This window comes from Euleptes europaea, chromosome 7, assembly GCF_029931775.1.
Source record: "Euleptes europaea isolate rEulEur1 chromosome 7, rEulEur1.hap1, whole genome shotgun sequence".
In the NCBI taxonomy this organism is placed as follows: Eukaryota; Metazoa; Chordata; class Lepidosauria; order Squamata; family Sphaerodactylidae; genus Euleptes; species Euleptes europaea.
In genome coordinates this window covers 21,449,694-21,470,644 of record NC_079318.1, presented here as the reverse complement: position 1 = coordinate 21,470,644, position 20,951 = coordinate 21,449,694, and the positions used below count along the sequence as shown (strand labels likewise).

The 20,951-nt window shown below is 43.7% G+C and overlaps 1 protein-coding gene across 2 annotated transcripts in view; it reads left to right on the top strand.

Annotated features, from left to right (window-relative positions):
• Positions 1–3,003: 3,003 nt before the first annotated feature.
• Positions 3,004–20,951, top strand: part of FRMD1 (FERM domain containing 1) — a 38,251-nt gene continuing 20,303 nt past the window's right edge. For both annotated transcript variants that reach the window (XM_056852787.1, XM_056852785.1), the window contains exons 1-4: positions 3,004–3,123; positions 10,248–10,338; positions 16,770–16,849; positions 19,012–19,088. In XM_056852787.1, coding sequence (XP_056708765.1) covers positions 3,055–3,123; positions 10,248–10,338; positions 16,770–16,849; positions 19,012–19,088 — 317 coding nt within the window. In that variant the 5' untranslated portion in view covers positions 3,004–3,054. The remainder of the gene's footprint in view (positions 3,124–10,247; positions 10,339–16,769; positions 16,850–19,011; positions 19,089–20,951) is intronic.

Genomic DNA, 20,951 nt, shown 5'->3' with positions numbered 1-20,951 from the left:
GAAATTAATCTATCCTTTAGCCTTCTTTGACCCCAGAGCTTCTCTCTACTGCAGAGGTCACCAGTCCTTTTATAATTAAGGAGCCCAATTATGTCAAAAAAATTTGAAGTCTCTGCTGTCATTGCATCAGCTAGTTTACAGGAAGCTCACTATTTCAGCACCTGCAGACTCATAAGTTTTTAAATTGTCCTGAGTCTTTAAATTCTCTCGAACAGGTAATTAGTTGTGACAATTTTATGATAAAATCTTTCAAATACGTCTCAATTTGAAGGCTGATTGTTACAGTTCAGACACAAGAAATGTCTAGTGCATCATTTGGTCTACTTATGGATCATTTCACCTGGTTGTGATGATGGATGTTGATCTGATCTTGTTATCTGGATCGTTGTCCATCCTGGTTGCTGAAATCATGCACAGGTCACATTAATGAGTCCTTGATGTCCATCACAAATCAAGCACTGACTCAAGGCACCTTTTCTTGGCCACTAAAACAGTCAGTCATCCATCCATTACTCTAAAAGCATTGTTACTGAAGAATGATTTATCCAATTATCACCCAGTCTCTAATTTGCCCTTTCTGGACAAGATGATATAGTTGATGCAGAACAACTCCAGGTCTTCCTAGATGACTTATCTGCTCTGGACTCTTTTCAGTCTGGTTTCAGGCCATGCTATGGGATGGAGATGGCACCAGTGGTTTTAGTTGAAGATCTCTGTCTAAAAGTAGACAAGGGCCATGCCTCTTTGTTGCTCTTTCTGAATTTATTGTGGACCTTCTTGTTGAGATGGTTAGAGGTGGAAGTAGGTATCAGGGGATGTACTGTAGATTGGTGTAAATCATTCCTTACTGATCAGACTCAGAGGGTTGCTGTTGGAAACCAGTTGTCATCATTGTGGGACTTGTCCTGTGGGGTTCCATGAGGCGTAGTCCTATCCCCCATGCTATTCAGATTCAATCTAAATCCCTTAAGACAAATCATTCATGCGTTTTGAGTTGGCTGTCATCACTGTGCTGATGACACCCCACTCTATATTTCTTTATCCAAATTGCCTGGTGACGTGGTAGACCTCTTGAGTCCCTGCCTGACTGGTTTTGTTAAATGGCTAAGAGGGAACAAGTTGAAAATGAATCCTGACAAGATGGAGGTAATGCTGGTGGAGAAGGCTGAAGTTTGAGGGACACTGGATTTCCCACATTTGATGGGGTGCAGCTGACCCCTGCTGACTTGGTTAAAAGTCTAGGAGTTATACTGGACCCAGCTCTATTATTGTAGAAGCAAATTAATGCAGCTGCAAAAAACAACCACACAGACACTTTCTTCATAGGACCCAAAAGATGGTTCCTTACCTTGTAAAGTGCCGTGTGTAAAGTGCTGTCAAGTCGCAGCTTATGTGAGGTGACCCCAGCAAGGGGTTTTCAAGGTAAGTGAGAAGCAGGTGGTTTGCTCCCTACCTTGCCCTCTGCCAATCTGGATCCATGGATCCATGCCAATGTGACTTCGAGATTAGAGTATTGAAATGAGCTCTGCATGGGTCTGCCCCTGAAGTCTGCCCCTGCCAGCTACAGGTTGGGAAACTCCTGGAGATTTGAGGGTGGAACCTAGGGAGGACAGGGACCTCAGTGAGGTACAATACCATAGAGTCCACTCTCCAAAGCATTCATTGGGAACTGATCTCCATCATCTGGAGATTAATTTTGGGTGATCCCCAGGTCCCACCTGGAGGCTGGCAACGCTAGAAAACATCAGGATGTACAGAAAACTGCAGCTCAGTTACTATTGGGAGATAGACAGAGTGTGCCTATTGCATCCATTCTGCCATCACTCCATTGGTTACCTATAATTTAGTGGCGGTCACAGCTGACTTATGGAGACTCCATAGGGTTTTCAAGGCAAGAGATGTTCAGAGATGGTTTGCCATTGCCTGCTTCTACGTAGCGCCCTTGGGCTTTCTTGGTGGTCCCCCATCCAAATGCTAATTGGGGACAGCTCGGCGTCACTTCTAAGATCTGACGAGATCAGGCTAGCCTGGGCCATCCAGGGTGAAAAAGAGAAAGGCAGGCTATAAATAAAGTAAATGAATCCAGAGAAAGTTTCCTAAGAAGAGCCCCTCTAGGCCAGCACAAGGATCTCTCCAGGCCAGCATCCTATTGGTTGTGGCTGGCCAGATGCCTCTAGGAAGTCTACAGGCAGGGAATGAAATCAACCGACTTCTGCTGCTTCTTCCTGGCACCTGGTAGTCAGAGGTGTACTGATCCCATGACTGGTTTGTTACACAGCCCGGTGCATACTTGTGGTGTGATTCATTTCCACTCTGGTCCAGTCTAATCATCAGGTGTCGGAGTAAAACTTTCTGGCTCTTCCCATGTTTACTACTAATCTTAAACCCGCAGTGGAACGTGCGGCTTTTTCTCTGATTCACCTTTTGGAATGCTGCCCCTGGTGTTGTGCCATTTACTATTGAATTTGCAGTCTTATGACTTTTTCCCCCCATGTGTTGTTGCTCCTTGAGCAGCTTTCTCTGACTCTTTCCAGTGACTCACACCAGACTGTGTTCTTAAAAGCTAAGTGTCCACATAAATAGTGAATAAAAAAAAAAATCCAGAGGTAACAATACTCGGCATGGGGGACAAAAAGAATGATTCAGAAGACTGGAATGCGTGCTGCAGATGCCTTTTTCTTGGGTCCAGTAGTGCGTCCCTGAGCTGTGCATTCCCACCTACGGTGTAGCGTAACCAGCCACTAATCAGCAAAAGAGCTGACTAATGCTAGAATGACTTATGACGGTATTACTATGAATGCAGCCTTCGGTTAGTGTCATAGTTGGAATGGAGCTGAAGCATTTCCTTTAATGTGCACGCTTCCTGGTGTTCCGGGCTTCGTCCTGTAGCTTTCAGCGAACAAACGTTACGGATTTATGTTTGCCAGGTGTGCAGAATAGAAGATAGCCCCGCTTCAGTTCTGAGAAGCAGCTCGTTGCGTCGTTCGGTGGCGGAGAGGGGATGAGAAGTTTACAACTGGCTTCGCACTGAGCAAGCAACTGCTGCGAAGCAAGATGCCCTTGGAGTTCAGGAGAGTGTGCGTCCTCCTGCCGAACCGAGAGGAGCTCAGCGTGGCCGTAGGGGTGAGTGCTTCCCTGTTTCCTTCCGAGATCGCAATAGGGATTTTACCGAGAGTGGGTTCAGGCAGCTAATGCAAATGGTGAAGCTCGGCATATTAAATCTGGATTATTCAGAGATATGTTGACTGCCCGAAAGACTGTGATATTCAGGATAGTTGGTACTCACCACCGAATCTACTAGTGTCTCTTTTCTTGAATTTAACGTGTTTTTGTACATTTCATTGGTTTAAACCGTGCCTTACTGATCAGACTCAGAGGTTTGCTGTTTCTCCCTTGAATTGTTTTTTTTAGTTTCTCTAGTAGTTTTGTGCCATTTGAACATTAAAAGAACACTTGCGTTTGAGTTAATTAAATATTCATCACACTTTGGACCTTATTGAATAGTTTACGTTTCTTACTGTGGCACTGAGCTGTGTTGGTTTAGCTGTGTTGATTCTGGAAGCTGTGTTTTCCATAGTTTTACCGCCGCCTTATAGCTTGGGGCAGAATAAAGTGGTGATTATGTCATACAATGTCTCCATAAAAATTAGAAACCTACCGAAGTGTGAACTGAAATCAAAGAATTCTGTCTGCAAGGGGTAGTATGTTAAAGAAATATTGTAGTAATTTCTTCTGTTAAAGCTTTAAAAAACACTCACTTTCCATGCTTTTAAAACCACCTTGGTGTCACTGGGGGCGGTGGGGGGGGGAATGTATTATTTTCTTCACATTTGTGTAATAGGCAATTGATCCTCCCCTTTATGCGCCATGCACCTGTTCACCTTTCAAAAATATACAATCTGAATTGGTCAGCAACTTGTTCTCGTGCACAGACCTGCCTGTTCCCTTTTCATCCGTGCTGCCAATGAAACACGCATTGCAAAATAAATGTGTAAACAACAGAAGAAGCAAAGCTTATTAAAAGTGTTGCTATTGACAGATATAAAGCTACGGAGCACTTTAAAGCCATCCCTGGAGGGGAGATAACGCACAGCTGTGCGTGATCAAAGTATACTATCAAAGGGGCTGTTCTGTGTTCTCCCACTCTGTTTTCCAGTAACACGGCCTTTGAAAGTAGCTTGAAAACGAGCAGCATAAAGGGCTAAGGGGGTATTTTAGAGAATAGCAAACAATAAAAAAAATAACATATTAATGAGCAGTGGCACTGGCAGACTACAAAGTGCAAAGGGGAGGCTTAACGCACTTAATAATTTACGATTGATTTGTGGATTCCAATTAGGGATCCCAGCTCTGGGTTTGGAAATTCCTGGCCGCACTTGTACTTATTATTTGACAACTCCTCGTCTTTCTAGAGCCTTCTGTTTAGCTAGACTGAATGCTAGCCCCTCTATGGTTATGCAGGGCAGGATTTTGAACATACCATACCCAGAACATACCATACTTGTCCTTGCTCTTCTGGCTCTATTGATTCATTAGCTCCTGCCCTCTTGGAATGCCGCTTCTATGAGGAACTTTGATCACGTTATATCTCTCCCCTTTTAACATATAAATCTAATGCCTCTGTGTCTGACATAGTGCCTTTTTATTAAGTGACAGGGATTCCAAGGCTACATTGTCAGTGGCAAGATTTATTTCAGTCCTTATATCCCTCAAACATTAGATTTATGCTGTTCCAGATCAATGGATCAAGGAGCTTCTAAGGGATAAAGGAAAGGAAATTCCTGGAGATTTGGAGGGTGGAGTTTGGGGGAGGGTTACCAACTTCTGGGTGGTGGCTGGAGATCTCCTGCTATTACAACCGATCTCCAGGCAACAGAGATCAGTTGCCTAGGAGAAAATGGCCACTTTGGCAATTGGTCTCTATGGCATTGAAGTCCCTCTCCTCTCCAAACTCCGCCTTCCTCAGGCTCTACCCCCAAAATCTCCAGGTATTTCCCAACCTGGAGCTGGCAAGCCTCATCCATTCCAAAACTACCTCCAGGTTCCTGCATATAGTTTCCAGAGCATCCCTGGGATCACCTGGTAGCACAAGATAGAGCTAACATTTGCATATTGGTGGCACCTCAGCCCAAATCTCTGGATGACCTCTCCCATCAGCTTTGCATAGATGTTGAAAAGTATAGGGGACAAGATGGAATCTTGGGGAACCCCATAGGCCAAGAGGGAGAGGAGAGAGTCCCCCAGCACCACACTCTGAAACCTACCCTCGAGGTAGGACCAGAACCACCATAGAATAATTCCTCCCAGTCCTGAAAAGCAATCCAGAAGGATGCCATGACTTATGGTATCAAAACCACTAAGACAGGTGTGTCAAACATAAGGCCCGGGGGCCGGATCCGGCCCCTTGAGAGCTCTTATCCGGCCCACGAACCAGCCAAGGCAGCCACCCCCCTACTCTTGATCCGGGCTGGCGAGGCATGGCCTGGCCTGACCAAGTGACGCTTATGTCATATCCGGCCCTCGTAATGATTGAGTTCGACACCCCTGCACTAAGAGGTCCCGGAGAATGAACAGGATTGCACTCCTGCTGTCCATCTCCTGGTGCATGTCATCCGCCAGGGCGACCAAGACCATTTCAGTCTCATAAACAGGCCTGAAACCAGATTGGAATGGATCTAACTTTCCACTTCATTCAGGAATCTCTGAAGTTGGCCAGCCACCACTAATTCAATCACCTTGCTCAGGAATGATACATTTGAGACTGGAGGGTAGTTTTTCAACTCTCCTGGGGCCAGGGCAGATTTCTTTAGGAGTGGATGCACCACTGCCCGCGTCAAGGCTGGAGTGACCACCTCCTCCCTCACTGAGGCATTTTCTCTGTCCTGGACCCTGTCCTCCAGCCCCCCGGGCAGATTTAAGCAGCCAGGAGGGGTGAGGGTTGTACAAGCAGGTGGTAGGTCTCAGAGTTCCCAGAATCCTGTCCACATCCTCAGACTGCAGAAGCTGAAAGGTATCCTACGCAACTGGACAAATCGGTAGGGTTGTCAGGTCCCTCTTAGCCACCAGCAGGAGGTTTTTGGGGCAGAGCCTGAGGAGGGTGGGGTTTGGGGAGGGGAGGGACTTCAAGGCCATAGAGTCCAGTTGCCAAAGCGGCCATTTTCTCCAGGTGAACTGATCTCTATCGGCTGGAGATCAGTTGTAATAGCGGGAGATCTCCAGCTAGTACCTGGAGGTTGTAAGCACTTGTCCCCGTAGTACTCCCAAAAGCAACATCCGCAGGCAGGTAGTCCAAAGCAGAGTTGACTTTATTGGAAAACATACAGGTATTCAGAGCTTGCAGAAGTAAAAAGGCAGGAATGGGGAGGCAAGGACATACAGCAGAATATATGGAGGAATAGTGGTCATACAGGTCATACCAGATAGTACAGGTTGACATGGCAACCCATGGCAACCCCAGGCTAACGGTGCCAGGCTCCCACGGGCATCAAAGGCTGGAGAGGAATGCAACAGTTAGGTAAACAATCCTTGAGCAAAGCATCTGCGAGCAGACAAAACACTTCCAAATGCAGAGAGAGGAGAGCAGGCTTGACAGAGGTTGGCAACCCTAGCTGCTGCATATAATTTGCAGCTTGGAAGTAGTTGTCATGGGTAGCATTGTATGCTGGAATATGCACCAATAAAGTCTTAACTATAACAAGAAACTGTAAAATCTGTAATTGGATCCCTGGCCTATTTTCCTTTTGGGGATAGCAGCCATGGGAAGCCCCAGACCGGGGCCACAGCATTGAGTTGAGGCAATTAACTTTTTCTCTGCACCATTTCTCCGCCCTCAGTTGTCTCTCTGGAGCTGCTGTTAGGACTGTTGGGGGAATTCGTTCAGGTGGTATCTCTCTGTTTTCTCCATTTGGCCAAAGAGCACTTGGAGGGGGGCTGTTTGGGGTCAGCAATGTGGCCGCAGTCAGGGGAAAGGGTTAAAACCTATTTCCTACTGCACCATGGTCTCCTGGTCCAAATCCAGGAACTCCTCTGCTATTTAGGAAGAGAAAAGGTGCTGTGGATCCAATTGTGGATTTTTCAATGCCTCCGCTGGATGGACCTTTATCATTACAGTATCTTCCATAGTTGGTTATGTCCTAAGGGCTCTTCTTTCTTTCTTTTCTTTCTTTTTTTTAATAATTTTTTATTTAAAAAAATTTTATAACATAAAAAAGAAAAGACAAGAAAAAAAAGAAAAAAAATAACAATTGTTACAACAACAACAACAACAAAATATAATAACCAAAGTAACAATAAGAAAAACCAGGAGTATCCATATATATTCACTAATACAATTAAAAGTATCATTATTAAAATACCCCTTTTCCTACCACCTATCACCTTTTGTGACCCTTCACCTGACTTCCGAAGAAGTGCTATGACAGTTTCAAACTTGTTACTATAAAATATAAAAATATTAAAAAAATGCTAATTTCTATAACTCACTAAGTAATTTAATAAAATCAGTTTTTGCCTGTTTATCCCAATATGAGGCGGCCGGCTCTTCTTTCTAAGTAGAAAGAGGTGGATCGAATTCCTCTGATAGGCTCTTATCTCCAGAAATGCGATCTTAGATACTAGGCTTAAAATAAACATTCCTTATCTGCTCTGCCCCCCTCCTTCTCTCTACTACTGCACACATTGATTAAGTTTCTCCAGAAGGATTAAAATACTTTGTGCATAGTTTACTTCCTCATAACATGTGCTACAAAGGACCCCGCAGCCTAACACATGTTAAGTGCCTCGCTAAACCTGAGTTCTGATCTTGGTTCAGCTTCCAGTGATAATCAAATGGGGTTTGCATCAGTCGTTGCTTTTTCAGACTGCTGTGTAAAACCCTGATTAATCCTTGCACCATTCCAACAAGGGAGGTTACTGACTGGGCTTCAAGAAGGTCAAAGGTAGATCTTTCTCGTGATATACAAGAGATTTGGGCATGAATTGCTCATTCCTGTACCGATTGCTGCAAAATGTCCATGGAAATATTATATTCCACTAAACCAGTGGTTCCCAACCTTTTTTTGACCAGGGACCACTAGGACTTTTTTGTTCGGTGCAGGGACCCCAAGGCTCAAAATAAAAATTCCGAGAATTTGAAAATAAACTTTAATCATAACTGTTAAACATTAAACTTAGAATAATATTTGAATATATTTTTATAATAGAGAACTTTTAATTGAAAATATTAATTTATTATGGGTTTATAACTTTGTTTTGCGGACCTTAATTTAGTTCTCGTGGACCCCTGGGTGTCCATGGACCCCTGGTTGGGAACCAGTGCACTAAACAGACGTTCTGTCACTTGTTCTATGTAGATAATTCACAGTGGGTAGCCGTGTTAGTCTGTCTGCAGTAGCAGAAAAGGGCAAGAGTCCAGTAGCACCTTAAAGACTAACAAAAATATTTTCTGGCAGGGTATGAGCTTTCGTGAGCCACAGCTCACTTCTTGAGATACATTCTAGCTCATACCCTACCAGAAAATATTTTTGTTAGTCTTTAAGGTGCTACTGGACTCTTGCCCTTGTTCTATGTGGTGAGGTTTAGATCTAAGTAGGTTTGCATTCCCGGGCACTCATCAAATCTGTACTCCTTTCCTCCTGAGCATGTGATGTCTTTAAAATAATCTTCAAAAAGTTGTCCAAAGTCCTTCTCCTAGGGTTGCCAACCTCCAGGTTGCGGCAGAAGATCTCCTGCTATTACAACTGATCTCCGCCGATAGAGATCAGTTCACCTGGAGAAAATGGCCGCATTGGCAATTGGACTCTATGGCATTTAAGTCCCTCCCAAACCCCACCCTCCTCAGGCTTTGCCCCAAAAACCTCCCACCGGTGGTGAAGAGGGACCTGGCAACCCTACCTTCTCCTGTGTGTTGGTTTTCAGTCTCGAAAATGACTCTTTAGCATGCTGACTAAATATTGATGCCTGAAAGGCTGGGTTTTTTTGACAGAATTTTTAAACCTCTGATTCTAGATTGCTCTTAGCAGTTGTTAAAAGAGAAAGTTGAATGGGAACATTAATTCCTAGCTAAAGAAGAATGCTCATAAACACAGACAGACTCATGTTCAATACAGAATATCAAGAAAAAAAAGTATAGCACCTGTTCTGAGGTGTTTTTACAGGCTGCATAAATTGTATAATCTTCAGAGCTGTGCCACTTTTAAAAAATTTTTTATTTAACTTATACCCTGCCCTTTCCTTGCAAGGCAAGGCTCAGGACCGCTTCCAACAATAACAACTCACAATGTATTACAATGTAAACGCAAGATTAAAACATACAATTTTAAACCAGTTGTCCATTCTAGATTAACAAGATGGCATCCTAACTCCATAACCGCTTCTTAGAAATGACAAGAATATCCTCGATGGTGAGGATGGTCTAAGGTGATACTCAGGAGACCAACATCAACCCAGCAATTCCCAGGTCCTCCAAGGAACAGAGACAGAGGGAACAAGGAGAAGGGGAAACGGACAAAGAAGGGAAGGGGGGAAAGGGAAGGGAAGAACAGAGTTTACGCCACTTTGTTATACTCAACAATTTTGCTAACCCTTTTTAATGTACGATGTGCTTTACATGTCACGGCATCACAATGGCGTGTTAAATCTATGTTCATTCATTGGAATGTCTATACAGAACTTGCCTCCATCTCTGTGTGTGAGTGTGTGTGTGTAACTTTGCACAATCAGAATTCTGGGTTCTAATCCATGTGCATAAGCTTGGGGATGGCGCTTCCAGCTGTGACCCTGCTTCCCATTCAGAATTTCTGAAAACCGTTTGTGAGTTCCTCAAGACCAAGTAGCGACCTTATATGGTTGATCAGATTTGCACTTGGATCTCCAGTGTCCAATTGTTGAGTAAGTAAGGAGCAATACATTTCTTTAAGCCCATTAATTGTGAAGGAAATAGACATGTGAACAATAGGCATTGCTCAAGACTCCAGACATGATTGGTTCCAATTAAATTGTAACCATGCTTGCAGCAGTGGGTTCAGTTCATGCTGTCTGATGTCATGTTGCAATGGCACACTCGGTCATGAGGCAGTTCCCCCCCCCCAAAAAAAAAGTTTGGTTTTTTGCCTCATCTAGTTTTCTGATCAGAATATCCAAGTGTCCATTAATCATCTCAGACCAGGGAATTCTGCTGCAACCTATTGAAATACTAGATTGTTTATAATTTCTTTTAAATTAAATTCTTTTTGTTTTTGTTTTTGCAGCTAAAAGCCACTGGACAGGAACTCTTCCAGAAAGTTTGTGACTTACTGCAAATTAAAGATCCTCACTTGTTCGGTATCAGTGTCTTAAAAAGTAAGGAAGGTTTCTATGGAAAAGTTACATTCTTATGAATATACGGGATAGGAATATATGAATATGGAAGTAAATTATTTGGCAGAGATCTGTAGCATGTTGATTCTGTGCCTGTGCTTCAGAAGTTATTCAGAATATGGTCAGTAGCTCTGGGTATCACTAAAAATCATGTCAGTTTCCTTTGCTCACTGATCTGTGAGCACATCTATTCAGGGGTAGAGAGAGAGAAAGAGATGCTTTTGAATGTATTTCCATTTTTCTAGTAGCTCTTCTTTTAATCATTTATTTTGGCACCATTAGCTATAGTTTAGTATTACTTGTACAACAAGAGACAATATTGACAAGGCTATCATAAAGACTCTGAAGTCCAAAGACAACTAATGTTTTTCTGAACCAAAATCTGGAAGAAGAGAAGAATTTTTCCAAATGAACATTTTTGGACCTAATCCACATCACCTTGATACTTGGAGAGCACCAGTTTATTAGATGACCCACACATAACTTCCTTAAGGCGTAGAAAACCTGATGGAGAAAGCAGACCGTTGACATTTTGATTCCCAGTTCTGTCAGAGCTCTACAGCGACAGGAGAAACGGGATCTTTTATTATTTGTTCCCCTTTTTCTCACTATAAGAGTTCCTTTAAAATGTATTACTCTCCCAGAGGTTTCTACAGAGATAAACAAGTTTAGGATTACACAGGTATTTAAATTAGCAACATATACTTAAGCAAGCCAAGGATGTTTTAGCTACCCATGTCTACTTAGGGCCATTTCATGCATAAATCTGGCTGGCTGCTAAGTGCACACACAACACAAAACCCTAGCCCATCACAGCTCCATGAAGGATGCATTTCATTCAGATCAGTTACATCCATCCCAAAAGGTGGACCTTTGAGGTGGGTTGTGGCAAGTTAAACAAACACAACAGAAGACAGTGTTTTGTTTTATTTTAAATGTAGTAGTTAGAATGTCAGACTAGAATCTGGGAGACCCAGGTTTGAATGACCACTAAGCCGCGAAAGGTCATTGGGTGACCCTGGACCAGTCACACGCTGTCAGCCTAACCTACCTCACAAGGTTGTTGTGAGGATAAAATGGAGGCGAGGAGGCTGACATAAGCTGTTTTGAGTCTCTATTGGGGAGAAAGGCAGGATATAAATGAAGATAAATAAAATTTAAAGATGGTAGTCCCAGACTATTTACTCCACAGTCCCTGTGTAAATGGGCCTTTGAGTATGTGGAATGGGGGGAAGCAAGCGGACATAAACATTTCTAATTTCTGCATGGGATGACCATCTCCACAGTTGTTATCAGTGCCTCACGATATTTTGTTACTGAAATAAGCTGTGGGGACGCAGGTTTGCCTGGAAATCCCCTGTTTCTATTTGGAAATCTTCCTCCCTAATTTTAGCTGTATAATGTGAAGCAGGAAATATACTCTGCATGTTCTCAATGGGAGTATTTCACTGGCTGAGCATTGGCACTACGGATTATGAGGTTGAACCCTGGCACAAATTAAGCCCATGTGCCCCAAACAGCGCAATGTTTCCAAAGTTAGTATGCTTCGCAAGGGACAGTTTAAAGCACTGGTTCCCAACCAGGGGTCCATGGACCCCCAGGGGTCCGCGAGAACTAAATTAAGGTCCGCGAAACAGAGTTATAAACCCATAATAAATTAATATTTTCAATTAAAAGTTCTCTATTATAAAATATATATATTCAAATATAATTCTAAGTTTAATGTTTAACTAACAGGTATGATAAAGTTTATTTTCAAATTTTTTGAATTTTTATTTTGAACCTTGGGGTCCCTGCACCGAACAAAAAAGTCCTAGTGGTCCCTGGTCAAAAAAAGGTTGGGAACCACTGGTTTAAAGCCTACAAATGTGTGTACCTGATTAAGGCATGTTATTTCCACTTCTGCCTTAAGCGGATTGAATTTGTGCTCAGGTTTCATTTAATCGGAAGAATACGTAAAAAAAAGAGGCACCTCAACCATATGACAAAGATTTGTAAGCTTCACCTTTAATCCACTTTAAAAAAAATGAGCTTTTATGTAAGAAAGTTTGGGGGTAGGGCTTTTCACTTCTGTAGCTTGAGGATTACACCGCAAGTTGGCATTTTGACAATATTAACCTCATTAGAGTAGGAATGTTATGCTACATTCCTGCACTGAAGGGAGGATGGCCAAGACTGCAGGCTGTGAGGGGGGAAGAGGGGGAGTGAGGAAGGCAGGGGGATCCCGCACAATTTATAACGTTCTGAAGTGGCTTAATGAGTCCCGTAGGTTGCCTCCTCCCCTCACCCAACCCATAAATAAGAAATCATTTCCATTTTTAGTTCTCCACTTCTCAGAAAAGTACCTCAACAAGTCCTTTTTGGACAACAAATGCTCTGAGATAGTACAAATGTTGTGTGCGTGTGTGTAAAGTGCCGTCAAGTCGCAGCCGACTTATGGCGACCCCTTTTGGGGTTTTCATGGCAAGAGACTGACAGAGGTGGTTTGCCAGTGCCTTCCTCTGCACAGCAACCCTTGTCTTCCTTGGTGGTCTCCCATCCAAATATTAACCAGGGCTGACCCTGCTTAGCTTCTGAGATTTGACGAGATCAGGATAGCCTGGGCCATCCAGGTCAGGTTATTACAAATGATACAACCAATCAAATATAAAGATGGGCTATAGACATCTCATTTTTATTATATTTATTAGGTTTAGATCCTGCCTTTCTTCCATTATGGGAACTGATGGTGGCATTTGGGGAGATCCTAGGGCGTCTCTCATCCAGGCGTTGCTGGGTTTCAACTAGTTGTTTGGCGCAAGCATATGCCCCAGCTGTTTCTGTTTAAGAGGGGTAGCCCCTATTGTCTGATCCTTGGCCCTGGTAAATCATTGTCTTTCATTTTTCCCATTTGGGGGGATTCATTATGAAAATCTTGTTAGAGTGAGTTGTTAAATTTGCCATTCTTCAGGTTTCAGCCTGTAGAATTTAAATCTTGGTAAGTTGGAGGTGGGTGTATCACATCTCTGAGGCATATATGTGTACATGTCTAAACATTAAGGTACCGTGTATTTATAGAGATATTTACTTCATTTATACGCCACCGTTCTCTCCAGTGGGGACCAAAGAGGCTTACATTGTTCTCCTCTCCTCCATTTTATCCTCATAGCAACCTTGTGAGGTAGGTTAGGTTGAGAAAGTGTGACTGGTCCAAGCAAGTGTGCGAAGCCATTGTATTTAATCTAGTGTAGTGTACATTGTATTCCATGTAGTGAACATCTGGCCATTTTATATATTGGTGAGGTATATATATTGTGAGGCCCAGCTCCTGGCTCTTGTTTCACACCTCTGCTAAGAGCAGCGGCAGGAGAAAAATAAAAATTGCCACCAGGTCAACAGCATGACATCACTTCCTGGAAAAACCAGGAAATAGTGTCACATCTCTCTAGGAATCACTCTATGGTTTTACAATAGAGTGTCCGGTGATTCCTACATAGGTGTGATAGCGATTCTGGGGTTCTTCCCACCACCCATCCCCGGAAGTGACATCATATTATTGCTGCGCTCCCCATCTAGTTACCATACCAGGCGTGGCAACTCTACGCTGGAGCCAATAAGACAATCTTAGGAGACAGCAAGTCAAGCATTCTCCTATGATGGAGATAGCTGCTCTGAATGGGTACTCTCTGCAGACAAGAAAGGAAATGCCTGCAGGGTTCTTCCAAAGTACCTCCTGCTTCAAAGAGGCAGAGGAAAACTAGGGCTGGCTCTTTGCTTTGAGGAAGAGATACTCTGTTGAAGAAGCAAATGAGTATTGAGATTCCCATCGGCAGGTGCCTTGTTCACATGTTACAGTGAATGCACTTACGTCCTTGAACATGTGTACATCAGTTTGTAAGAAAGAGCCACCGTGCATTCACCTTACGAATGAAATCAGGGACCAGTACCTGGATAAATGTGTGGTTTCAGTCACATGTTCAGCTGTTCATGGGTTGAATGTAACTTGAGACTTTTTTTAACACATGTATAAAGGAAATCAAAGTGTACACTGTCCACAGTTTATGTGTGCATCCAATGTAACTTGTGAACAGGGTGATAGTATCTACAGGCACCACTTGGAAATGACTGTTCTATTCTCCGGTAAGGCAGTTTACTTCCTTGTGCAGACCACTTGTATTCTCTCCTCTGCTGAGACACAATGCTTGTACAGTCCCTAGTCCTGGCACTACTTAGGAGTAAGCTGCTCTGTACTAGACTGGAGCTGCAGAGAAGTGAGCACTCACTCGTACCTGCCTCCCCATGTGAGGAGTATCGCACAGAACACCAGAATCAGCAGCTGGAAAACTGCTGTTGGAGCCCACGCTGCCCTCTGTCTATAATACACCTCTTTATTGCTCTGGGATGGTAAAGTAAATTGTTTTCACCTTCTCTGTGTACTGTATTCAATTTTTATTGATGTCAAAACCTGATAACCCGTTTTACAACAACACTGAAAATAACAGGCAGTGCAATCCACAGCTCAGCTGTGTGTGTGTATAAAGTGCCGTCAAGTCGCAGCCGACTTATGGCGACCCCTTTTGGGGTTTTCACGGCAAGAGACTAACAGAGGTGGTTTGCCAGTGCTTTCCTCTGGATAGCAACCCTGGTATTCCTTGGTGGTCTCCCATCCAAATACTAACCAGGGCTGGCCCTGCTTAGCTTCTGAGATCTGACGAGATAAATCCATTGAAGTGAGCAGACTTTGATAGGTGTAACTTTGCTAAGGATTGCACTGTTAAGCAGTTAAACTGTATAAAATGTAAATTAAGAACACAAAACGAATTTGGCCTCCTATTAAAATAATTGTATGTCCGTGATCAATGTAATTTATTAAATGCCTCCCAACCTGCCATTATGTTGGTTTTCTTATTCTGGTTCTCACCTTGTTAATTTGGGTTGGAGGGAGGCTTGGTTTAGGTGCCCATGGTTTTGTGTTATGTGAATGAGCCTTGAAAGAGCTTCTGGCTCACTCGTGCAATTCTTCTTCCCGTTACAGACCGCACTTGTTTGGGACTAATCATAGTACCAAGCAGTGCATAAAACTGATGTATAGGTGTGGCTACCTGTTCGTATCTGAAATCAGAGAGTGTGCATCTAGTTTTGAACAACAATGGAGGCAAGGAAGCCACACCCTTCCCCTGTCAGGGGAGGGGCCGTGGCTCAGTGGTAGGGCATCTGCTTGGCATGCAGAAGGTCGCAGGTTCAATCTCCAGCTAAAAGAATCAGGCGGTAGATGATGTGAAAGACATGGCTGAGACCCTGGAGAGCTGCTGCCTGTCTAAGTAGACAATACTGACCTTGATGGACCAAGGGTCTGATTCAGCACAAGGCAACTTCATATGTCTTATCTCTCTGTGCTCTTACAGTTTCATCACATTCCTTCCAGCCCAGCTTCCTTCGGTTGTCGGAGCCAGCACGGTGTAGTGGTTAAGAGCGGTAGTTTGGAGCAGTGGGCAATAATCTGGAGAACCGGATTTGATTCTCCACTCCTCCACATGAGCAGCGGACGCAAGTCTAGTGAACCAGGTTGGTTTCCCCACTCCGCCACATGAAGCCAGCTGGGTGACCTTGGGCTAGTCACAGCTCTCTCAGCCCCACCCACCTCACAGGGTGTCTGTTGTGGGGAGGGAAAGGGAAGGTGATCGTAAGTTGGTTTTATTCTCCCTTTAGTGGTAGAGAAAGTCGGCATGTAAAAACCAACTCTTCTTCTTCTTCTGAGGTGGGTAAAAAAAAATCCTTACAGTAGAAGATGGCAGGAAGAGGAGGAAAGAAGCAGGTCTACTCCCCTTGCCCTCACACTCTGTTTTTATTTAAAAATAGACTGCCCGTAAATGGATGGGCATGTATAGGTGCCTGTGGAGCCCCCGTCACATCTAGTTTGGCCCACAGTTTGCTGTTACATATGAACCAGTAAAAAAGAAGAAAAAGAAGAAGAGTTGGGTTTTTTATACCCTGATTTTCTCTACCTTTAAGGAGAGTGAAACCAGCTTACAAGCGCCTTCCCTTCGTCTCCCCACAACAGACACCTTGTGAGGTAGGTGGGGCTGAGAGAGTTCTGAGAGATTGTCCGCTGCTCATGTGGAGGAGTGGGGAATCAAACCCGGTTCTCCAGATTAGAGTCTGTGCCGAACCCCGAATTTGCCGAATTTATTCACCGAACTCGCTGAATTCAGCTCCCCGTTTTCCCACCTTTTTTGAGTTTGGTTCCATCTGAACTAAAAACCGCCGAATCAGGGGGAATTCGGCTGTTTTTCGGTTCGGGACGAACCGAATCGACAGCCCTACACTGATGTTAGAAGGTTTTTTTTTTTTACTGGCACATATCATAATGAAAGATGTCTCTGTTTGGCCTTGAAGTCGTCCATTTTCTACTGGTTCTTCTGTTTCTTTCTCAGACAATGAATATGTATTTATTGACCTGGAGCAGAAGCTTTGCAAATACTTTATAAAGGAATGGAAGAAAGAGACAAGCAAAGTAAGTAAAGAGTCCGAGCAAAATAAATTATATGTTTTTTACTTAAGTTTGTGACTGTGATGTATACTGAGGCTTCCTTTTGTAGAAACTGGAATGAAGATTCCTGTTTCACGTAGGTATTGTTCCACACATGTTGTTTTGTCAGTCTTCTTTTCACTGCTGTTTTTGGGAAGTTTAAAATTCTTCAGTACCACCAAGATCAAACAAAGGTGACACAGTTGGGAACTAAACTAGGTTTTCCACAGCTGCCTCAATGTTCAGTGACTTCCATCCAGTCAAGTTTGCAAAGTGTTTGTGCTGTAAGTTTATCAGAAGTCAGTTAGCAATGGTTTCATGGTCAAAAATTTGGGAACATGCTATGTTGAAATTAAATCAAAAGAGTTTCCGTCTAGACATTAGGAAGAATTTTCTAACAGTTAGAGCAGTTCCTCAGTGGAGTAGGCTTCCTTGGGAGGTGGTAAGCTCTCCTTCCATGGAGGTTTTTAAGAAGAGGCTAGATGGCTATCTGTCATCAATGCTGATTCTATGACCATAGGCAGATCATGAGAGGGAGGGCACCTTGGCCATCTTCTGGGCATGGAGTAGGGTTCACTGGGGGTGTGGTGGGGGAGGCAGTTTGGAATTTCCTGCATTGTGCAGGGGGTTGGACTAGATGACCCTGGTGGTGCCTTCCAACTCTATGATTCTATGGGTAGAGTGTGGGTAGGATTGCCGGCTTTTCAACTTACCCCTGTAGCTATCCCACAACAGTGGCTTGATCTACAGTAATTAGCCACCAAATCTTTTCATAGTATGGGGATAAGTAGCTAACTGCTGCAGAGACCACACCAGGGTCATCTAGTCCAGAGTCAAGAGCTATGTATTCGTTTGATACCCCACTCCCCCCACACCCAAGTAGCAAGCAGCGTTGTTCTACCTTAGGGTTGCCAGGTCCCTCTTCGCCATCAGCGGGAGGTTTTGGGGGCAGAGCCTGAGGAGAGCAGGGTTTGGGGAGGGGAGGGACTTCAATGCCAGAGTTCATCTTCCCAAGTGGCCATTTTCCCCAGGTGAAATGATCTCTTTTGGCTGGAGGTCAGTTGTAATAACAGGAGATCTCCAGCTAGTACCTGGAGGTTGGCAACCCTATTTTACCTCAGTTTTATCCTCACAGTGACAACCCTGTGAAGTAGGTTAGACTGAGAGAGTTAACTGGCCCAAGGTCACCCAGCGAACCTCCATGATAGAGTGAGGATTGTCGGCAGAATTTGAGAAATAATCCAAACCCAGGCTTTGGAGTTGGCTTTCAGTGACTTATACTGCAACAGGATTTGCAAGGGGCAACAATTGACTGCAGGCCACTGATACATAGAGAGGCCTTCAGAGCACAAGCACATGCTAACACACAGCAGAGAAAGAAAAACAAGAGGCAGGCTAAACTACAAGAAAAAACATTCAATAAACATAGACTTACCAACTGCCCGGTTCTGGTGGGCAATTAACTTGGCCAAAGTTCTTCTGCTTCTTCTCTCTGGCGATCCTGTGCATGCATGGCCGCGCACAGCGCAGTTGTGTCACTTCTTGGTTTACCCGAGAAGCACTGTATCATGATGGGGATTTCCATAGAGTTTTGGGGGTGAGAGTGCTAGAGCATGCCATGAAATGCGGCGCTTCCGGGATAAACCCAGAAGTGATGTAATCGCGCAGCCGCGCACACTGGATCACCGCCCCAGCCCCACTCCAAAAAGGTCCTGCCGGTGGGGAAGGGGAACCTGGCAACCCTACTTAAACGCTAGAGAATGGTCCACAGCTCCCCCTGGGGTACAAGTAGACTAAACTAGTTTTTCAGCTGTATTTACATTAACTAGACTTTAGCAGACTGTTGCTTCTCAAACAAGGATTTGAAGTTGGATCTCCCTGATCCTTGTCCAATGCCCTATCCACTGCACTGCACCGGAGAGAACCAGAAAACTGGAGAGAACCACAAAACTGCAATCCTTGTTCACCCCAGTATCATTGATATGAGCCAATAGATGATGTGGTTTCAAAATGGCAGCTGGTTACTTAAGCACATTTGAGAGTTAAAGTGTTAAAAGGAAAGGGGGAGAATTCCTAGTGGTAACAGAGACACAAAGCGCTGTCTTTATTTTGGAATTGACTAACTCTATGTTCTGTTTCTGTTGAAGGGAACAGAGAAGTTCAGCCCTCCCCTGGTTACATTCTTTAGAGTGCAGTACTATGTGGAAAATGGACGGGTTATAAGGTATGGTTGTCTTGTTCTTTGAAATGAGCTATATACATTTATCTTTGTTTTGTTCTGTTTGCCACCACTCTACTGTCGGAGAGCAACATTGGCATTTATGGGTTATAATTAACACTGTCTCCTTAATGCAGAGTTTTCCCATTTATTCTTTCACTTTTGATAATTGATAGCAAATACGCACACACATACACAAAACTGTTAAATGTTAACAGTTGTGTACCACGAAGTCAGGGCCATGAAATAATACAGGGTAAATTGTAATTATGTAAAATTGGAATGTAATAAACATAAGAACATAAGAAAGGCCCTGCTGGATCAGACCAAGGCCCATCAAGTCCAGCAGTCTGTTCACACAGCGGCCAACCAGGTGCCTTTAGGAAGCCACAAACAAGACGACTGCAGCAGCACCATCCTGCCTGTGTTCCAAAACACCTAATATGATAGGCACGCTCCTCTGATACTAGAGAGAATAGGTATGCAGCATGACCAGTATCCATTCTAACTAATAGCCATGAATACCCCTCTCCTCCATGAATATGTCCACTCCCCTCTTAAAGCCCTCCAAGCTGGCAGCCATCACCACATCCTGGGACAGGGAGTTCCACAATTTAACTATGCGTTGTGTGAAAAAATACTTCCTTTTATCTGTTTTGAATCTCTCACCCTCCAGCTTTAGCAGATGACCCCATGTTCTAGTATTTTGGGAGAGGGAGAAAATTTATCCCTGTCCACTCTCTCCAAACCATGCATAATTTTATAGACCTCTATCATGTCTCCTCTTAGCTGCCTTCTTTCCAAGCTAAACAGCCCTAAGCATCCTAACCGCTCCCCGTAGGACAGTTGCTCTTGTCCCCTAATCATTTTGGTTGCTCTTTTCTGCACCTTCTCAAGCTCTGTAATATCCTTTTTTAGGTGTGGTGACCAGAACTGTACACAGTATTGCAAGTGTGGTCTCACCATAGATTTGTACAAGGGCAGTATTTTATTCTCTATTCCTCGTCTAATTATGGCCAGCATGGAATTTGCCTTTTTTACTGCAGCTGCACACTGGGTTGACATCTTCATTGAGCTATCCACCACCACCCCAAGATCCCTTGCTTGGTCTGTCGCTGCCAGCACAGATCCCATCAGTGTAAATGTGAAGTTGGGATTTTTTGCCCCAATATGCATCACTTTACACTTGCTCTCATTGAATCTCATTTATCATTTTAATGCCCATTCTTCCAGTATGCAGAGATCCTACTGGAACTCTACCTCAGTTTCTTTAAAGAAAAGAAGAGAGACCTGTTCACAATAACTGTAATCAGCAATCTCCCCAGTTTTGCTAAACTAGATAACACCAGTAGTGGTTGAGGAATCCCAGATCCTTGGTAATCTCTTGGAAGATGTTTGTCAGAGTTTGATGGATTCTTATTCAGCAGTTTCATATTGGAGTCTCCCTTTGAAGTTATTTTGCTGTAGTATCAGCAACAGTTTTAAAGAATCTTCATATCTAAAGTGGACTATATCAGTTATTTACTGATCCTGGAAACAGTGTTCCGACAAAATAATCTAGCCAATTCAAGAAGTTAGAATCTTGTAGGCTGCTAAGAGAGGGCTGTAGTACCTAGTGCTGTTTCAGATGTGATAATATTTGATTTGTTCTTCCTGGTTTACACACTTCTCTGTTTTGTAAGAAATTGATTATATGCGTCTTCTCAGTGAAGAAGTATTCTTTATCCATGGTGGGGTCTTCCTTGGTGGTCTCCCATCCAAATACTAACCAGGGCTACTCTGCTTAGCTTCTGAGATCTGACAAGATCAGGCTAGCCTGGGCCATCCAGGTCAGGGCAACCGATGATTAATGTGATGCAATTGTGAAGC